This window comes from Mytilus galloprovincialis, chromosome 7 (assembly GCF_965363235.1).
Source record: "Mytilus galloprovincialis chromosome 7, xbMytGall1.hap1.1, whole genome shotgun sequence".
NCBI lineage: Eukaryota > Metazoa > Mollusca > Bivalvia > Mytilida > Mytilidae > Mytilus > Mytilus galloprovincialis.
This window is the reverse complement of record NC_134844.1, coordinates 18781692-18804247: the sequence shown is the minus strand read 5'-3', so window position 1 is coordinate 18804247 and position 22556 is coordinate 18781692. Positions and strand designations below refer to the sequence as shown.

The window sequence follows — 22556 nt, the reverse complement described above, 5'->3', positions numbered from 1 at the left end:
GACAGATGAGAAATGGTAAAATTATCTCCCTTGGGAAATTCTTCTTAAATAGAATTGTGTAACTGTATTATAGATGATTTGCATCATATATTGGTCTTGTGTCACATGCTTTTAATGCAGTATCTGTGGGAATGTTGCAGAAACATGGTGAGAAATAATGTTGAAACACTGTATAGTTGTTACAGTGTTTATTATCATCAATCTATAGGTGAAATTTTTAACAATTTAAATCAGAAATTAAGAATTGATTTTTAGACCCATCCAAAAAAGTTTTTGGATTGGACCAGATGCCTCATTAGAAGGATTTGGGATCCAAATTTGAAGAAAATTTTTCTGTTGGTAGATGGAGCTTCTTTAAGAACATGGGCTCATTTCATATAGATTTCTTAGAATTGTTGGCTATATTTTTCTTTTGGAGAGAAGTTTTTAGTCACAGAGAGTTATACAATCAGAAAATACAATTTCAGTAGCATTTATTATGCAATAGGAGGTATAACCTCTTTGTCACTTTTAAAACATGCTTACTACAAATATTTCATTATTTGGGCTTGGTGTCCAAGAAAGAACATTTTTATCACAGCTCTTTATATTCCTGGTAAGAAAATTTTGATGCTTATCATATGTCTAAAAAATTTACAGATTCAACAGGATGGCAATTGAAAGAAGATATATTTGTTTTGTTGTTATCACGTTTTCATTTTCAAATCTGTAGATAATTGATTAGTTGTCTTTTGACCAACAAGCTCCTTTCAGAGATGTTTGTACTTTTCATGGTCAGATTTAAGACCTTACATTTTCCCATCTTTTTCATTGTTGGGGATAATTATAAAGGAAATTATTAGTGATAAAGTTCAGAAGGCTCTTTTGATTATTCCTTTTGGTCTGCTCAGAGTTGGTTTTCTTTGCTAATACCAATTTTAATTTATTTGACAGTTAAAAGTTCTGCTAAACATAAAAGTTAGTAACAATGTTACATACCTGAAGAATGCCTTTCCGTCAGGAAGAGATTTGATTTAACTGTGTATTCACTATTGTAAAAAATATAAGTGAACCAACACCTGAAGGGTTGATTGTGCGGTAGGGTAAAAACGTGTGTATTATATTCAGAAATCACTTTAATATAAACAGGAGATTTCAGAATCATTTGTAAAATATATTTACACTTAATCTTGGAGATCATGCATCTATGATCAAGCATTATCAATATTTTTTGAGAAATTTCATTATTTGGTGTGTTCAAAGAGAACCAATTCCTTATCACCATCTAAAAAGGATGTTATTGATTATTGAAAATTTTTTGTAAAACACAAGCTTTTCATATTCAGCATGTTTAAAATGTGAATTTTACTTGTTTTATGTTGAAACAGACTTGATCCTTTAAGAAGTAGATGTTACTAAATTTGTTTGTTTACTACATGCATATGTGAAAGGTTGCTTAAGCTTGAATCTGCAATTTGAGAGAGTTAGATACTCTTTCACTGTGGAGATGAATTTAGTGCTATCTTTTTAAGTTCTTTATATTCATTAGAGGATTTTACATTGAAGACTGTCTTTTATACTTGTGTCTTTATTTGCCTTGAACTGCCAAAGTACAATCTTTATCAGCTGTAGATTTATTCTATGTTTTTCATTCAGAGACATGGCACTTTATTTTTTCATATACATGAGTTTTTGAAAAATACTAGATCTGTTAGGTAGTCTACCTATTAATGAGGTGATCAAAGGTTTTGATAAACGAAAACTTTGTGTTGTTAAGACAATGATTTATCATGTTTTGTGTACAAAATATGTGAGAGAATTCATCTAAGTCTTTTCGTAAAGTTTAGATAGTTAGAGAGAGTTCTAATTTTAGCTGAGGTTTTAATGTTTACTCATTTAGAGGAACTTCTTCATAAGTGCATTTAGCTTCAGGATGTTCTATTAAAGACATTATGGCAACAGCTTAGTCTGGACATATGATAAAACTTTTTATAAGTTCTATAAAAGGGAAAGTGAATAATATCAGTTCTAAAACACTTTTCTTCAGTTGTAGTTACTGGATGATCTTGTGATTTCTATGCTTTATTAAATGTTGGCATTTATAAAAATTGTTTTTAGTTTGTGTCTACACTTTAAACAAGCTAATTTATTACTTGAGACCGAAGGCGAAATATGAATAAGAATGTTCCTTCATCCAAGCATATCTTGGATGTGCAGGATGAAGGTCATTCTTAGAATATGAGCCTGAGGCTCGAAAGTAATTAATTCCCACCCTATGGATTATCAGTCTGAGACCCACCCTTTTTCCAATGGGTTTTATATTTGGTCGACACAAACTTGCTTTAAATTATGACAAGTTATTATGGAACAGGTGCTTATATACTAGGGTCAAGGTCACTGGCCAGCTATGTGGTTATAGTTTGTTTCTTTAAACAGAGATATTACATGTAAGCTTCACCCCTCATAGAGAAGTTAAGCTAATTTATTACTTTCGAGCCTCAGGCTCATATTCTAAGAATGACCTTCATCCTGCACATCCAAGATATGCTTGGATGAAGGAACATTATCAATTATTAACACTTCTGTAGTTTATGAAAACATTCTAGCGATCTTATTGCTTATATTTAGTACATATCTTTGATTTAAGCAGCTTTAAAACTTGTTCATATTTTTGTCAAAATCGTAGCTACTATCCCTTTAATGGTAATATTCATCATGTAACATTCTCAGATTTAAAAGAAAATGCAATAAATTCTGAATTCACAGGTTTTTTGATATACCGTTATATCATTTGTTTGTGCATTCTCTGTGCTGAATGTTCTGTCAATGCAGTGTTGTCATTTATGCAATATTTTTTTTCTAAGATTGTCATAAAGCATGAAGTTTGGCTAGCAATTGAACAAGGTTCAACCCACCATATTTTCTTAAAATGTCATGTACTAAGTCGGGCAGTTGTTATCAAATAGTTTGTTTCTATGTATGTTGGCATTTGTTTTTGTTGCACTTCAGTGTGCCTATCATTCCTTTGTTTTCCTCTTATAGTTGATGAGTTTTCATCGGTTTTAGTTTATAACCCAGATTTGTTTTCTCTCAATCAATTTATGACTTTTGAACACTGGTATACTACTGTTGCCTTTATTTTATAGTTATAAAAAATCTTTGCTATTTTTGTTGATGCCAAAGACAGCTAATCGATAATCCAAATATTCAAAGACTGGAAGAATTGGTGTGGTAACAACAACACATACAAATTCACAAGTTCCAAATCTGAAAATCTGTAGTACATTAAGTTCAAATGACATATAAATTATGTACACATGCAGTTAAGACATTGCCACTAAAATTTGTTCTAAAATACAGTGCACTGTTCAGTATACATCAACACATATTGTATTCATCAATTTTGCTAGATCAGAAAATTTAAAACAAATTTGATGTCCAAGACACATTTTTAACTGCATGCACATGTAGTGAAAAAAAAAAAAGAAAAAAAAAAAAGAAGTAAATGTTTACTCAATATAATCTGTGTTATCGATTAAAAATACGTACTGCTTTGTTGATGATAGATTAAAGGAGATGGGGTAAACAACAAGACAGCAACCCATTGACAAAAGTAACAAAAGTCATCAAGAGGGCAAAATACATTTTTCAACACTAGACAGGTGTCTACAAAATATGTCAAGCTCAAAATTGTCAAGATTCTATTGTTGTGAATAAATTTAAAAGATAAGTTCCTCTAGATGTAGCACCCTCAAAATGACAATAAACAAATAGATATGACACAAGACAATATTAACCAAGTTCCATACTTTGGACAAGCAAGTAAAACTGTGGTCAAAGCTTTTTTTATTTCTAAATCCCCCCAACTAAGCACACATCCCTTATGACTACAAAGTCTTTTATATTTTAAAGGACAAATTATATGAATTGCAAAAAGACATATAGCACAAAAATTAGGTTATAGTGACATACTTTGAACTAAATGATGAACAACTTGCTTCTAGGTACAAGTTTAGAAAATTCAAAAAACTTGTTGAAGTTGCTAAAAGTTAAAATACACATCATATTGACCTTCATTTTGGATGAAACTAACAATCATTTGTAAGTGTAATGTTAATATTTCCTTTGCTTAGTTGAAGCAATTGTAAAATGTCATTTTGAACAATCAGTCAAGAGAATGGAAGATGATTAATCTGCAGATTTTTTGAGTTTTAAGCATTCACAGTAATTTTCCATGATTCATTGCTATCATATTCAACAGAAATTTAAGCAAAAAATGTTTGAAATGAAATTTCTGAGGAGCAAAACGAGTCATGCTGAAATAAATTCATCAACTTAAAAAAAAAAAAAAAAAACACCCAAAAAAAACAAACACATTTGCATCACTTCTTTTTTCCCAACATACTCAATATCAAACATACACAAGTAAATAACTAAAATTTGTAAACTGCTATCAATCATACATAAAAAGGATAACTAAAAAAATTCTCATACATATTTAGACCATAACTCCAATTCAACATTTCAGTATTTATAATACATTATCCCTATTTCTTGTCTTTTCAGCAATTAAAACTTGAGACAAAATAATTTATTTTTTTAAATATTATTATTTAACTAGGTATAAAACTTGACTTTTTTTCGAAACAAAATTCATTTGGTAAATATATGAGAAAATTTCAAGAAAAATCCATTACTAACTACGAATCAAACAGAACACATACATGTACTGGATGAATTTATCACCAGTACCTCCCCATGTAAAACATATAAAAGGAAACAGTTGTGAAAGATGAAGGAAATATAAGTTTACAGTGACAATTCTGTTAATAGGTAAAAACAAAGTTTGTTAATAGATCCAAAGTGAAAGTTGAAAACATTTTACACACATATTTAAGATTTTGCAACCTTGACCCCCAGTGAGAGTGACGTATACAATCTATGATTAAGTGCTCTAGGTATTTGTTAATGCATATTGTATTTGATGATACAGGGACTTTGTTTACAAACCTCCATTGTACGCCATATATTAAGGCCTGTAAATAGCTCATTTTTTGTGTGAGGGGAAAAATTTCCAGCTTTCTTGCTGCCGCCATCTTCAAACGATTTCTGTGGTAAACGAATAGTCAAAACGTTTTGTAGAAAGTTCAATACTTCATTGGTAATAAATAAAATTCTTGAAAAATATCAAAGTAACAAAAAAAAAATTTAAAATTCTTTTGGACATTATTAAAATTCATTGTTCACCACTTCAAGTGAAAAAAGTAGATTGAAATGAATAAAGGTAAATGTCTAACAAATACTTTGAAATAAATACAATTATCTTCATGACAAATTATCATTGGTCATTTCAACAGATTATTTAAGACTTGTTAAGAAAAAAGAATTCAGTTGTTATATTTCAAAGTAATATTTTTATTAGATACTAATAAGTCCTGTACAGTAGTACAATAATTTTCTGAACTAAAAGTATTAACAAGTTATTACCACTAGCGGAAACTTTATTTTAACATATAATGATATTTTCTAAAATATGTAAATGGGTTAATGACATCTTCTAACACTCATTTCAATTTTACAGATAGTAGCCTGATAGTTACATACCAAATTAAATGTAAGTTGAATAGATTATTTTGTTCTTATTTCAATTTATCAACAATTTCATCTTTAAAAAAACATTGCCATGCCTGAAGCTGCTGTTGTAAAAAAAGCCAGCTAAAAGAGATTCAAATGTCCATAATAAATTAAGAAATAAGAGTGCAGACTGAAATAGCTACCTCTGTTGCCCTACTGATAGTTAGACCATCAAATGTTTCACTTTTGGTATGGGGTGATCTTCTACGATCGTAACCATCTCCACCGATAGAACCTTCCTGCAATATAACAGTTGAAATAAACAAAAATAAGGATTTATTTTTCTATGAAAGGAAAGATTAAAAGAACTGAAAAAGTATTCAACACTTTTACTTTTTATGTTATCATTTCTAAATAACAGATTTTTTTTTTTGACTTATGAATCATAAGTTATCATTAAAGGCAAACAATCATCCATGCATGTTCGAAATTTGGTCTTCCCACTCAATTCATTGACAGGTTGATGGATTGACCTATTGTCTATCAGTTTCAAAATGATATTCCTAATCAAAGAGCTGAAAGCTCTGAAGAAAAATGACGCCACTGCCTCTAATATTGGGATATTTTTTATGCAAGTCTTGATTTTCACATACCGTAATAAGTTGAACATTGCAACATGTCTAGCAAGCATATAATTGATATTCGTATATGAGTGTGTGAAGTGAAGATGACAACTGACTGTTTTTTTTTTTTTAATACAAATGAATAGGTCAAGAGTTAAGACTACCTAAATGATCTACAGTATCCAATGACTACTGGCGTTTTTTTTGTTTTTTTTTACAAATAAATAGGTCAAGACTACCTGAATGATCTACAGTATCCAATGACTACTGTCTGTTTTTTTTGTACAGATAAATAGGTCAAGAATACTGGAATGATATACAATATCCAATGACTACTGGCTGTTCTTTTGTACGTACTAAATAAAGACTACCTGAATGATCTAAAGTATTCTAAGTAATGTGTATTTTTTTTTCTTGCAATTACATTTTTCTAAATCAAGAATACAGACTACTAGTATCCTTTCAAACCAAATGATTATGAAGAGCCTGTTGTAATAAGCTCTTATACCCCACTAGTCCTATAACATATGACTTCGCATTCTTATTCAATTTTTAACGTTTTTATACTGATATTTTTTCATTTTATTAAAATTTTTGAATGCAAAGTGTGACACATTGATAGTAAAACTTTTTTATCAGAACAGTAAATAGAAATAGTAAATAATGCTCCTGAGGTCATATGTCATAGGACTAATTACCCACATACTTATTAAATAAGTTACTAGTGACATACACAAATGTAGTTATTTCTGTTACTTGAAGCAAATTCTATTTCTGTAGATTTACACAATATTGTTATACTTGTTTTATTTCACATTGAATATTAGACAAATAGGGATACTCCTTTGATTTTTTTATTTCATGCCAGTCAGGTCACTTTATATGAAACTTGAAACCACTTCTCTGCCATATTGATATTTTAAAACAACTCTGCCCATGACCCATATAATTTGATATTCATTCTTTAACCATATATCATAGTAAGCTAGTTTCTTATTTTACACTAATCCACAATCTTTCATGTTAAATTTTGTCTTCAATTAAGTTTATATTTAAGTTTATGCCATTGAACCCTCATGGTATTAAACACAATTCCAAGTAATTATGCTGTTATAGAGGGTCACCATATATTCATCTTGGGTGGCATTCCAGTTATTGAAATTTGTGTCAGATTGGATAATGAACTAGACCTTTAGGAATTGATCTCATAATTTAATATGGAGCTATCGTATGCGACCCCTACTCGGTAACAAAAAAAAACATGTCAAGCGGCAAAATTTAACACCAGAGATTACAAGTCAAAAGAGGATGGAGAAGTCTCCAAAATGCTTGCCAAACTGGAACTACAACAAGATCTCCAGACAAGGAGAAACAAGGCGTTGAAGCCAAAGTTGGTATTTATGTACAAAGAAGTTGAGGGGCTGATTAACGCTATTGAACCAGGCAAATTCCTCTTAAAAGCATGTACGAAGAGAACCATATCTGCCGAGAAATTCAAAGAATACCACGAAACAATTATTGTGGAAAAGCAAGTAAAGAATAACTCTTACTGTAAGTGTATTGACACTCCGCCAAGTAAAACACCGTACAATATTCAAACTCACTTTAGCGCCTTAATAATAGGGTACAAGTCAAATCGGCACCAATAGAAAAAGTCAAATCTGCACCTGGTTAAATCGACATCTAGTCAAATCGGCACCTATTTAAAGTCAATTAGGCATCTAATAATATATATAAATAATTCAACCCTTAAAAATGTGAATAAACATGATAAAATTAGGTTAATATTTCTGGCCAACCCCTTCCTTATCTAACTCTTCTTGGGTAAATACTGTAAAATTTCTGGACAACCCATTCCTTATTTCTACTGTTTTTGCTTAAAATACTGTTAAAATATATATTAAACAAATCTAACATGGGTGCCGAATTGACTATATCAAGTGCGATTTAACCAGGTGCCAATTTGACTAGATGCCGATTTGACTATACCGGGTGTCGAATTGACCAGACACTGTTGTGCACACATCAAACGTAGAGAGCTTCAAATCTGTTCTCCCGCCCCGCCAATAAAACCGTTGTATTAAAGCCAGCATCGATATCGACAATTTATTCAAATGTCATACAGATACAGTCTGTTACAGACTCTACTGTTGTAACTTTGTAAACAAAGATTGAGTCGGATTTCCGGTCCTTCGATCTGTCTTATAACCAGTAGAAAGTGGACCAACACGGACACATTATATTTTCTTATAAAAGAAGGCAGTTGTTTGTAAAAAGAAAAGACTATCAAGTTTCCCCCAATTAATTATATATCTTTAATGGTTTAACAATGTTTTAGTTCAACTTCACATAATCAACAATGTTATAAAAATAGATTTATGAGTATCTTAACAACATTGGTTGGTACACTTTGATCTTTTTGGTAATAAGAAGGCCTGGAGGTATGTAAACTGGTTCCCGGTTGATTATACAAGCAAAAATGTGAAATAGTAAATACGAAACCAAGCGCGGTAGACGGAGAAATGTAATGGAAAGTAAATACGAACCAAGCGCGGTAGGCAGAGAAATGTAATGGAAGTTTAGTTCACTAGTATCGGAAACATGCCGCTGAAAGCGTCAATTTTCCAAAAAAGGCACTAAAAATTGTTTACAGATAATAAAATTTCATCTAAACCCACAGAACTGACTGAGTAAAAATACATACTTCTAGTGACATTATTAAACAAATTTTCTAATGTATAAACTGTTTTTATCATGCCGCTCCAACTGATATGACTCAACTTACAAAATTGTAATAATCATTAAATCTCCGAGTGGATAACGTGCAAAATTTACCTGATTCATATTTATCAATGCTTGGCACTGTTCTTCAGTTATCAAACCATCTGCTGCAAATCTTTGGTTACTACCTAACTCTTTCTCACCCATTACTATTCTAACTCCTAAGTGTGAGAAAAAAAACAAATTAATTCATATTAAAATCTCTGATGATCATGTATTGTACGCTGACCTCTAAATGTCTTTGGCTTTTTTCAATGTCTGGTTGCTTCCTGATTGGCTGTATACCCCACATCTACTGGTTACTTCCTGATTGGCTGTATACCCCACATCTACTGGTTACTTCCTGATTGGCTGTATACCCCACATCTACTGGTTACTTCCTGATTGGCTGTATACCCCACATCTACTGGTTGCTTCCTGATTGGCTGTATACCCCACATCTACTGGTTACTTCCTGATTGGCTGTATACCCCACATCTACTGGTTACTTCCTGAATGGCTGTATACCCCACATCTACTGGTTACTTCCTGATTGGCTGTATACCCCACATCTACTGGTTACTTCCTGATTGGCTGTATACCCCACATCTACTGGTTGCTTCCTGATTGGCTGTATACCCCACATCTACTGGTTACTTCCTGATTGGCTGTATACCCCACATCTACTGGTTGCTTCCTGATTGGCTGTATACCCCACATCTACTGGTTACTTCCTGATTGGCTGTATACCCCACATCTACTGGTTGCTTCCTGATTGGCTGTATACCCCACATCTACTGGTTACTTCCTGATTGGCTGTATACCCCACATCTACTGGTTGCTTCCTGATTGGCTGTATACCCCACATCTACTTTTATTCATATTTAACCATAACCAACTGACTACTCTAAAACACTTTGAAGTGTTAATGAACATTCAATTTCAATCCCTTAAATAAAATAAAAGATCTCCTTCAGTGTCCTAACTAGAAACTGAGGGTGGAAATGTCTTAGAGGAAAGATGTTAATCAATTGCCTTTGACCCAGTACAGGTATTAAAATCAATATTAAACAACAGCACATATCAACTTATTTCAGTCACCAGAAAATATAAACATGCTGTATGGTCAATATCAATAAAACATGCATTATTTTCTGTAAATCAAAATACGTCCAAAATACATTTGCATATAGACTTCAAATACAGAACCTGATGACCAATTTGCCTATAACCTGTTTATTTTAAGTAATCATCTTCCTGATTTGACTTTATTTCAGTAAAACCGACAAATAAAGGAAACTGTACCTATCCCTTTGTTGATGTTTATTCAGTTATCATTGATCTGAAAAATCTGACAGATCTCTAACAAGTTAAATACATTGTAGCTCATTGAGTTCTACCTTCTTGTTCAGACCGGCAAAATGATGGAGACTGTTAAAGATGGTTTCTCCTTGGAAATATTTGCACCAATTTTCAAATAAAGTGATAATAAATGATATTCTAAAATATCTGGTCTTCTACAACCTGTTAATAATGTACCTGCCTTAACAAAAACTCTGTCGTTTCAACAATATTGTAATTGCTCCAAATATTGCTTATACTACAATAAACTATAAATCTTACCATTGTCATAAAACTTTTTCATATCTTCTGTATTATTAACTTCTTTTACTTCAAGCCGACTTTTCTCTAAATCCAAAAGATATAATGAAGCTTCTCTGTGAGCTGGACTATCCTCCTTTCTGTTAGATGTAAAAGTTAAAATCATGGAACATCTCTGTGATTCTGATCTCTCTGATCTGTGTCTGTCAGATAATCTAAAGCCAACAACTCGCCCACATTTTGACATTACAGACATCTGTAAATTATAATTAGTTTATAATCTATGAATTTTCTGTTAGTGCTTTACATTCATTGGATGGTAACAACCAAAATAAAATCAATGCAACATCTAAATTTACAACTTTCTTTTTTACTTATTGTTTTACTTGTATATTGCTTAACATTTGTTGTCTTATTTCATTTGTCCAAGTTAAACAAAGTACTGTTTGCAATAGCAATGCACATTATATGTTATTCAGGTCTCAAACAGGGTATATACTGTGACATTTCCGGCTTAGAGTTTATATCCCCTGAGCCGAAGGCGAAGGGGATATCAGACCTAAGCCGGAAATGTCACAGTATATACCATGTCTGAGACCTGAATTACACATATATTACGGATTACCCCCGGCATAATGTTATTTTCCAGTGCAAGTATTTTGCTGACAACACATATATACTGAAAAACCCAACCTGATATGTTCTGCATACATGATGGATTTTCTAATTTGCTGTGAACATAATTTTATCCTGTATGTAATAAATTTTAATAACACTTTTAACATTAAATTTAAGTATTAAAAGTGTAATTTGCATCATTTTGTATTAAAAATTTATTATTGACTGAAGCACCTCATTATTTTCCCTCTGTGAGCCTCTGACAATCCCATAGCTTTTGACTACGTCACATAGTAACCGGTGTTATGATGACGTTTTTGAGGTTCCAATTGGGGATAAACACGTCGTTTATACCTCAGCAGTTTCCCGAATATATACTGACATCTCTGTGTTGTTATTCAATCACAAACCTCGACACATTTGTTATCCGTAATATAATTATATGTCTTACCTCTTTGTTATGTCTTCTGTTTAGGAAACTAAAATGCCCTGGTTCTTCATCTTTTGTCAGGAATGATATCAAGCTGCAAATATAAAACAGGGAGTTACCATCACATCTACATTGAAATGTTTGTATGTTATAATATTTGAATTATTAATATCTGTTATATGCACATTTACTTTTTATAGTAGTTTCATATATTTCTTACCTACATGCATTATTTTTGCAGTAAAATAACACATACAGAAAATAACCAAACAAAATGTCATACATTAATGACCTGTCAATATTAACAGAGCAACACACCTAATCTTGCACACTTAACAATGAAAATGTAGCCAACAAAATTTACAATGTCAGGAGAAATTGTTCTTTTCTTACAACTATCCAAATCTTGAATGTGTTGGTATGTTAAATAAAGTTACAAAGGAACAATTTTATTAACTTTTCCTGACTCCAGAGCTTAAAAATGAGATCAAGAAAAATATGACATATATGTCAGATAGGCTTACACTTGTTTAATGTTTACAATGTATAATTATTAAGGAACAGCTTTAAAAATTAACCTGATCAATGAAATGTAAAAAATCATGTCAATGGCCACATTCCAGTATGACTCATTACCAATAATGTTGCCCTGTCATGTGAATTATTGGGAAATAGACCTCAGAATTCAAACTTAATTTGAACAATTGTTTAAATGAAGCCAATGTCTTATGGCATAAGTATTTACAAATCCATATACCAAATATTGTTGACTTGTCATAAATAGATGGTGAGGAACAGAAGACTTGAACTTTCCCCATTACTGCAATATGAAAATAAGGTCATCATTGGCTGACTGAAAAAAAGTATACAACTGTTGGTTACATAAGTGAAAGTTTAGGAAAGATATAAAAATATTCCTAAATGTTAGCTAAGCCACTAGAAAAGTTATACCAGTAACGTTCATTGTTAGTGAGCTGAGATCAGACAGTAAAATATGAACAAAAGGATGGAAATTTCACTACCAATTACTTTTAGACATTGTTACAAAAAATAGCTTTTAATTGCATTGCATTGCAGTGCTGTGTGTTATGCAATTTATACAACACAATGAAAAATGCTTGTTTTTCATGTAAAATGGCAACATATTTCATCGAAAAATATTGTACAAAAAAAAAATAATCATAATTTCCAATAAAAATTACAGATCTGTTTTTTACAAGTCAATTCTCCATAATCATTCATGTTAGTAAGCCATGTAATTTTATACATTTAATAAAAGTTGAAGGATACAGAAGATTAAAAGAACATATTCAAAATTTACAACAGCTTTACGACAATGATTTTTAAATGTTCCTAGATCATAGATCCATATAATTTTACATATTAGAAACTTCAAAATTGAAATTCAAACATAAAAACTAGAAATGCTGCTGATTTCATAAAATATGTATCCTGTGGTACCATTAAACTGTGAACCATCTCTATTATGCGAAGATTAAGACTAAGCTCTCTTTCTGTCAATATAACAATGAAACCAAACTACTATACTGTTGCAGGAGTAATAACAATAAAAGAAGAAGTAGAAGACATGATGTACTTGAAAATATGAAGAACAAAAATAGTGTAAAAGAGAGCTGAAAGATACCAAAGGGACATTCCAACGTTAAAAAACTCCCAATGCCATAGCTAAAAAAGAAAACAGAAACACAAGAGTACACACAACACAACATAGAAAACTATAGACTGAGCAACACGAACCCAAAAAATTAAGGGTGATCACAGGAGCTCCTAAAGGGTTAACAAATACTACTATGTGGCATCAGTCTTGTTGCTTATGTTAGTATAAACAAGGCAATAAGTCTAATTTGGTAGGTCACATTCCCTAGTTACATAAGAATGTATTTTAATATGCTGGTCACAGATACAGAGGAAAAGTAAATTCTTGGTTCAAATTTCTCGACTTTGACATTGGTTTGTTCAACAAAAATGTGATGAAGGGAATAGAAACAGGGGATGTTAAACAAATAAAGCAAAATAATTGATGAACACACCATCACTTTAATGAAGATTGATTGATTGGTGTGTGCTTTATGCCACATCAGCCAAAACCTTTGCATTTTGAGGCACTGTGTGGATAATCGTTCTATTAAAAAATTAAAAAAAAAGACATGTCCCATTCCGACATAAAACCTTACTTAGATATACCTGGCGAAATGAATGTATGTCATCACTGGGCATGGACACAAAATATAAAGAGCTACATACTAATGAAGGAAGTACACCACTAATCCATGGCCCCATTGCTTTCTATGTTAAATTCCTCAATTTCAAGCAGACACAGCTCTTTCATTTAAAGTTCAAATAAAGTGATATTCATTGCATGTCGAAGCTACACTTCATTGTGTCTTGTACTGAAAAAATCAACATACCTTTAATGGCATTAAAGAAAGAATTGGTTCCCGGAACTTTGGATATACCAAAATAGGTACTTCAGATCTGACAAACAGGCAAATGTACCCTCTTTATAACATTTGGTGCAGTTTTTTAAATATCCAATATTATAAGTCAACAAGAATGTGTCCATAGTACACAGATGCCCCATTCGCACTATCATTTTCTATGTTAAGGTGACCCTGAAATTGGGGTAAAAACTCTTATTTGGCGTTAAAATTAGAACAATCATATCATAGGGAACATGAATACTAAGTTTCAAGTTGATTGGACTTCAACTTCATCAAAAACTACCTTGACCAAAAAATTTAACCTGAAGCGGGACAGACGGAGGAAAAACAGACATATAGACGAACGGACGCACAGCCCAGAAAAGATAATGCCCCTCTACTATCTACAATGATCACCAGTCATTCAGTTTTCAGTTGATACCAAAAATACATAAATATTCTACATATTTAGAAAGTTACACTCATGCATAGGAACTATTTTGTGTTAAATATGTACTACTTTCTGGTATGTGCTTTCTGGCTGGGCCCGAATTAGTGGTGTTACACCTGAAAGGGACAGACATAAGGCAGACTTAAATACAAAGTAGTCAATTTGAACATGTTAAATTATGTTTTGAACAAAGAAAAGTCCAGCTACATTTAGAAGTGCTAACCCAAGTTTTGCAAGAACTGACATGAAAACTTTGTAGAACACTGCTTCACTTTGAAAAGGGACATCCAAAACATATAATGGTGACAAATGTCAATTAAATATAAAAGTCTGAAAAAGCAGTCCGTCAAGTATTTTGAAGGATAGCATTTTGAGGTACTGTCTTGATTATTGTTCCCTTAATAGACTGACCATACGAGACAAATTTCCCATTCCAAAATTGAACTTTGCGTTGATAAACTTGATGGAAATGAATGTATGTCATCACTGGACATGGCCATTGGATATAAGCAGCTACAGTTATGTTGATGACAAATGTCTTTCAGGTATTAAACTCTGAAGGGCATTTTGTTTGGTATTAGTATTATAAAAGAAAGACTGCATTTTGAGAGTGTGGATTATTTTTCCCTGGACAAATTGACGATATAAGACACATTTCCACTAAAACATTTAATCTAGAGCTCAAATACACTTGTCCGAAATGAATGTGTGTAATCACTGGACATGGACATGTATAAACAGCTACAAATATGTTGATGACAGATGTCATTCAGGTATCAAACTCTGTATGGCATTTTGTCAGGTATTAGTATTAAGAAGATGGATTGCATTTTGAGGTTATGTGTGGATTATCTTCCCTTAACAAATTGACTATCATAGATGTATTTTCATTCTAAACATATAATCTTCTTTTGATGCAAGTGTTACTATGTCAGCACTGGACATGGCCACAGGATAATAGCAGCTGCAAATTGATGAATGAGACTGACACAAGACGGCATTAATTAGGACGGTCAATTTGAACATCTATAATTATCTTTTGAAACATGGCAAAGTCCTTCTATATTTAGAAGAGATAAAGCTAGTCTTGCAAGAACTGACATAATAATTTTATAGATCACCACTTTACTCTTAAAGGGACATCCAAAACATATAATAGGGACAAATATCATTCAGGTATCAAACTCTGAACAGGCAGTTTGATTGGTATAAGCATAATGAAGGATGGCATTTTGAGGTATTATGTGGATTATTGTTCCCTTAACAAATTGACTATAAAAGACATATTTCCTATTCCAAACAGTAAATCTTGCTTTGATTCACTTGTTGGAAATGTTACTATTGCTTCACTGGACATGGCTACAGGATATTAGCAGCTGCAAATTGATGATTGATTGATTGATTGATTGTTGGTGTTAAATTTTTTAAGCGCCACTTTTTGGCTATTTCTTGGCGACCAATTTTTATTGGTGTAAGAAGTCTGAGTGACCAGAGAAAACCATCAATCTTCGATAGGAAAACTGACAATCCTAGTCAATGAAGATTGGAGTCAAGTGCACTCTTACAGGCAGGGTTTGAACAAAATGCCTCAGTGTTGACTGGCTAGTTATTACTGTAGTAGAACTTCTTAGACCACTTGGCCTCCAAGGCCCCTGCAAAATGATGAAAGGGACAGATGAAAGACAGCCTTCATTATGAAGTACTGTCAATTTGAACTGGTTAAATTATCATTTTGTCAGTGGAATAGTCTTGCTATACTAAGAAATATTACCAAGTTTGTCTTACAATGACTATCAATATTTAAGAGTTTTTGCACTGTAAATATTAGAGGTCATTAGAATATAATATTTAGCAGAACAGAAACAATCTATTTTAATAAGTCAATTTCCCAGAACAATTGATGTTTAGTAGCTATGTAATTTTATACATTACAATAAAAATTAAAAGATATAGGAGATTAAGAACTTTTTAAATATTTACAAAAGACAAAAAAAGACTGATTTTTAAATGTTCCTTGATCATATTTCCATATAACTTTACAAATTAGGAACTGTCATTTATCACATGCAACTGCATGTTGATGGAAAATATACAATAAAAATTATATGACTTACACAAATTGATCATTAAGAAGTTCCTTATCATCAATTTCATCCTCTGTTAAGCAACTACCATCTTCCTGTGGTATACAATTTTCTGGATCTGAAAAATATTAAAACCATATACATGTCTTCATTTACAATTTTAACTTTTGGTTATCAATGTTTATGTAACACATTAAAATTAATTTTAATCTGTTGAACATGTTAATCACAGCCAATCCTGAAAAAGTATAAACAAATAAATGGAGGTCTTTGGACCAATGATTCCTCAGAAACTTCAATAACCTTATATTCTAAAATAAGTATGTCCACACCCAAAAAATCAATAAAATTTGACATAAAAAAGACTATAAAGAAGACCCTACACTATAATTATTAACAGCCTTGATTAATAATCAAAGAGGTTGATAGTTGTGAAGAAAAAGATAGCCATTGTTTCCATTGATACAAGTTTTCTTCACCCCAAAAAATTAAACTGCAGATGTATTTGATATTTAATTCAACCTGTTATTCCTGGGTTATTATTGTAGACTGTTCATAATATTTGAAAGATCTTGAGGTTTGTTTTTGAACATACTAATTGTCTTACACAGAAATCAGCTGATTTTAAATTTTTCATTTTCTTAGGCTAAAAATTGTGCCTTAGAGCATTCATCAAATAAATTAGATTCATCTTTTTTGTTAAATATCCAAGAAAAATAAAAGAAACAACCCCCATTTTTATAAAACTTCAATCATATTTGATAACACATGTCTATTCATATTTAATCTTGAAATTCAACATCTAGTTTAAAAACTGTTTTCTGTTTTAATAATACATACACTGATTTTCTGCTCCAGGGTCTATGCAGACTATTGCAGCATTCTTTATAAAGAAACTGGTCTTGTTATAAAAATGAGCACTGAAATGACGTGCTAGCTCACTGGCTCTTAAAAACAATCTCAAGGAAATTTCCAATTCTGTATTTTCCTTTATTCGCTGTTAAAAAAAAGAAATTCTGATTTTAATCAAACAAGGTTGCAATATCTAGGAACAAAACCACAATAGACGATTTGTGATCATGATGATTTTTTTGATTACTTTCTGATTCAGTTTATATCTTAATTGAAAATACTTTTGCTTCACATAGTTATAAGTATTTGTCATTTAATAGTGATAAACTATTGGGAGTTATGTCTAACATATGTGAAAATTTCCGAATAAATCTCAATAGAAATGGCAGGATATTGCTACATGAGACAACACATACCTGTAAACCTTCAGCTACATTTAAAAATCTGACTCCATTTGAATTAGGTTCCAATATCTACAATAGAAAATAAAATTGAAAGTAATTAATTATCAGAATTTTATCTTTAATTTCAAATTATTTAAATGTTTTCTTACAGGGGGTACAAACTATATTCTTTGTTCTAATTATCACTAGGTTCTAATGTAATGTTGGGTATTTTTGGTACTTTGTGGATATAAAGTGTGATATAGCCTATACACTTTCTTTCTTCATTAAGTAAATGAAATTTTGAGTATTATTTTGATGCACACAAAATAAATAGGTTATTATAGAAATTTCCTCCTTTTTTTAAGATAAGAAAACTTCAGGAAGTCTTTTTTTATATTACTCATAAACAGTCAGTCATGAGCTGTTAAGTTTGTTACTTACATTTACAATTCCTTTCTAAATTAAAATTAAATACTGTTTTCTTCTTATAATTTGGTCCCACAAACCCCATATACGGGCTAGGATTTGTTACAAAATAGTTATGACTTCACTGATCGTGATAAGTTTTTACATTTGAAATCAAACTTATGAGTAAAATAAATTATGAAATATAATTGTGGTATCTTTATAATTGGCATAAGTGTTTATGATTTTGCCATGCAAGAAAATCCTTTATGACTTGAAAACATAGAACAGATAATTACATTTGCAAAATTGGCAAGTTCTCTACATTGGTCTTGTCTGTAAAAATCATCAGCAACAAATCTGTCATTTTTTTCCTCTTTTACTTTGATTCCAATCTTTTCATAAATTGCCATGTAGTGTTTTTTGGTCAGTTTTTCAGGTTTAGATTTGGTGCTGTTCATCTAAAAACCAAATCAAATAGCCATATGTCATGTTTTGAACATAGGTAAGATCAGCTAATTTAAACACATCTGATATTATATAACTCAGAAACAACAGTTGTTATCGCTCAGTTCTATGGTGAAAGAAGCCTAAACTGATTATCCATATTTCCTTTTTTTCTTTTTGTTATACATATATACAGATTAGATAAATTTAAATCACTAATATTTAATATTTAAGTTACTGTAAGTTCAAAAATTATTGTGTCGTTTTAATTGGTGCAAATGATGTGACTAGATGAAAAAAAAAAAAAAAAAAAACTCTCATTTTTTTTTAAAATTCTTAAAAAATCACAATAATGAATAGTTCAACAATAACAATTTTCCATTACATTTAGAAAGATGTCATGAAATAAATAAGCATTTAGAAGAAGTCTAAATATTAAAAACAATTCAATAATGTTTTGCATATTTTTTTTTGTACAAAATTTTATTTGATAGATTTTTTTTAAATACCTTGTTTTTTAAATATTGTTTAAAAAAACATATTGTTAACCTTACAGTCAATTAATTACTCTTTACATTAAAGTGAGTTATCTCCCTTACATGTATCTTTTCTAATTCTGACTCAATTTCTCTAAGGTAATCCCCCTTCATGGTATCTTCTTCATTGTCTTCCATTACATTATACTCATCTCTGATGAAGTACAACAACTCCAACATTTTATTTCTACGGTTTTCATATTCTTTGGCATCCTGAAAATAATCCAATTTGATAAGTCATTTATATTTTAGTACCAATTAAGTTTATTTGAAACAGACAAAACAGTAAAACCCTGCTTCAATGAAAAAGTTGTCTAAAAGATTTCTTAATGTGTTACAGTGTAAAAAAAAAATTCAAAAAAAGCCTCTTCAATTTATGATACAGTAATGTACTAAAAATCAGCTTCAGATCTAAAAGCATTACACTATATTTCTGGACTTTTCAAATTCCAAGTGTCATAATTCAACAGAAGTTAATCAACCAAAAGAATCTCAAACTTGACTTGAGAAAAAAAGTCAAAAAATGTAACTCAAAGTCTCCTAAGTCAGAGCTGTAATTCTGCCATAACCAGATTAACTAACTGGTACGAAACCCGACCTTGATCTGCTAGTCATCTTAATAAACCAAAAACAAAAATATATGCAGGCAAAAAAGCTCATTCATTTATTTGATTTCTGAATAAAGGACATAGATAATAAATGTAGTTTGTAGTGGGGCAAAACAAAAATAATTTATTATGGGGATGATAATAAAAATTGTATCTTCAAAGATGATATCTGTTTCTTGAAGTGACAAGCATATCAGTTATTATTTACCTGACGAGGTACAAAATGAGCTTCATGATATCCAAGTTTCTGCATATAAAATGCTTTATTTCGTAACATTTCTTCGTCGTTTGGATTAAACAATAGGTATGTACCTGCACACTCCACAGCCTTGTCATTATTTCCATCTTAAAAAGAAAGATATTTCTTATATTCTTTATCAACATATCAAATGAAAAGATATAATTATACAAATAACAAAAGAATGCTTTGAACTATTATAAATTTTAATAAAGCAATGTTTTATTCAAAAAGACTTCCATGTTCTTGCCCAGGGTTTGTTCTTTTGTCACAATTCATACTTTGGATCACTTAGAGCCTGACACATATATTGTAAAGGCAGTTGTTGAATATTGTATGTTGCCTTCAAGATGTATTTTGGTTATTCTTTATATTTAGTTGTTGTAAAATTGATATGTATCCCACAACTCCTTATTATCATATGCAGTTGATTATATGCATTGCCACATCCCTTTATAAACTTTTAAGAGTTGAACAAGTGTTCTTATCTGCCAAAAATAGGTTGATTTGTAACAGGATGGTAAAACTTAAACTGATAACTACTAAATTCATTACAAAAATGATTTAAATATATTTAGACCTGACCAAATAAGTCTGACTGACTTTTGGAGTTCAGAATGGGGCACATGGGTTATAACTAAATGCCCTGCTAGGTATCTTTAGTGTAAAATATGTCCTTTTTCCTAATACAAAAAAAAAAAAAAAAAAATGTCAAGAAAATATTCCGCTATGGTTTTTTTTTTATTTTTCTTTGTTTTACAAGTAATGAAATAACAAATTATTTTCTTAAAAACTTTCTTCAAAATGTAGAAAACAAATTTTTTTTTCCATTACTGTAATGATGTAAAAATCTTGAGGCAGCTTATGACGAGAACCAACCCCTGTATTGAAGCTTAAGATATTATAGGATGGTAATTATAGCATAAATTAACTATAGTAACCAAACTCACTTTTGTGATATGCAAATTGTAGAAAATTATAATGCTGTCCAACAAAATCTGGTAAATAATCTTTAAAGAGAATGCTCAACTTCCTCTCACATTTAAACTGACACTGTAATACAGAGATGTAGTGATCTGTAAAAAAAAAAAATAACATAACATTTATAAAGTTGTAATATTTCAAAATCTATGTATATACATGTATATTTATATATTTCAAATGTTAAAATTAAAAATTAAAAATACATTAGCATTTAATGCATACACATCAAAAATAGAGTTGCTAATATCAGATAAATGACAGAATAAATCCAATTAAATTAAAAAGAAAACTGAGTGTGTCATTTACAAGTACATGACATAAGTTGGATTTCATCTCTGTCATGCTGTGAAGAAATCTTTAAAATATGAAGTTAGGTGACAGTTGTCTTTTAAGTGGGATTTCTAAAGAATTTTTATCATTAAAAGTAATTCAGGTAGGTCTTGTAATTTCTGAGAAAATTAGATTGTTGAATTTGCTCTATTACACATGTATTATTAGTTATCTTGGTGTATTCAGGGGATGTACAGAATTTTATACTGTTGTTGAGAATTCATACAGCCTGAGACACAGCCAAAATAAACATATCTATGAAGCATTCCTGTACTCATTTTATATATATATTACAGGGTGTAAAATTGGAAATTTCTGATGAGTTCTGATGTAGAAATTCCCCACAAAATTTTTCAACACTGAAATTGCTGCACGTTGTCAAATATCACTTTTAAAAAAAATCTTATGTTTTCAATTTTGTTTTGTTGGAACTTGACAATCTGATTTTTTCTCTCCAAATTTTGGCACCACATTTTGACAATTTTTTGCATTTTTAATAAATTTTGATATATTTTTTTTTTTACCCAGGGGTAAATAGTTGCACTTGGATGGGGTGTTGTTATTTACATTTATCAATAAGTTTACAAGATTCTTGCGTCATAACAAATAATGCAATCTATTTTTTAAATAGTTCATCTGAACTGGGTGTTATCTGATAAAAAACAAATGAAAGTTAGCACACAAAGGATAATGAGAAAAAGATTGACTCAAAGTATTGAAGTCATTCTTGAGGAAAAGAATCAACAAAATATTAATAATGGATGAATGCAATAAACACTGACAACAAGTAAAGGCTCATGTTCTTGTGCTAATAATAGATTTGTCTTAACAGTACTTCAGATGTAGAAAGGAAGTGACAATTTTTTTTTATAAAGGTTTGTTTTCAATTACATAAAGGGGTAATTGTATCTTCTGATTTAAAATTAAACAACAGTGAATGGTCAAGCAGAGGAAACAAACCCTTCAAATCAACATAAATCTTTATAAAACACTGTCTTTTTTCTTAATGGTCATACTGAAAACAGATTTTTTTTCTAATCACGGTGTTGCACAGGAATTCAACTTATGGGATTAAATTGATTTATGAATATTTTTTTCGAATTACTGAGCATTACGTTGCTGGTATATGGCATAAATATTCTGTTCCATGTAATGCTGAATAATATGATGGCAGACAGTTTAAGTCTGTGAACATTTATCATGTTTTG

At 30.8% G+C, this 22556-nt stretch overlaps 1 protein-coding gene across 3 annotated transcripts in view; it reads right to left on the bottom strand.

The window, feature by feature from the left end:
• Positions 1–22556, bottom strand: part of LOC143082463 (prolyl 3-hydroxylase 1-like) — a 60242-nt gene that overhangs the window by 12130 nt on the left and 25556 nt on the right. For 2 of the 3 annotated variants that reach the window (XM_076258130.1, XM_076258129.1), the window contains exons 4-15: positions 20985–21110; positions 20005–20141; positions 19252–19401; positions 18505–18666; positions 17831–17887; positions 17403–17559; positions 16593–16680; positions 11608–11680; positions 10560–10794; positions 9012–9118; positions 5757–5852; positions 4990–5088 (exon numbers count right to left, since the gene is read on the bottom strand). In XM_076258130.1, coding sequence (XP_076114245.1) covers positions 4990–5088; positions 5757–5852; positions 9012–9118; positions 10560–10794; positions 11608–11680; positions 16593–16680; positions 17403–17559; positions 17831–17887; positions 18505–18666; positions 19252–19401; positions 20005–20141; positions 20985–21110 — 1487 coding nt within the window. The remainder of the gene's footprint in view (positions 1–4989; positions 5089–5756; positions 5853–9011; positions 9119–10559; positions 10795–11607; positions 11681–16592; positions 16681–17402; positions 17560–17830; positions 17888–18504; positions 18667–19251; positions 19402–20004; positions 20142–20984; positions 21111–22556) is intronic. The other variant, XM_076258131.1, reaches the window with a different exon arrangement.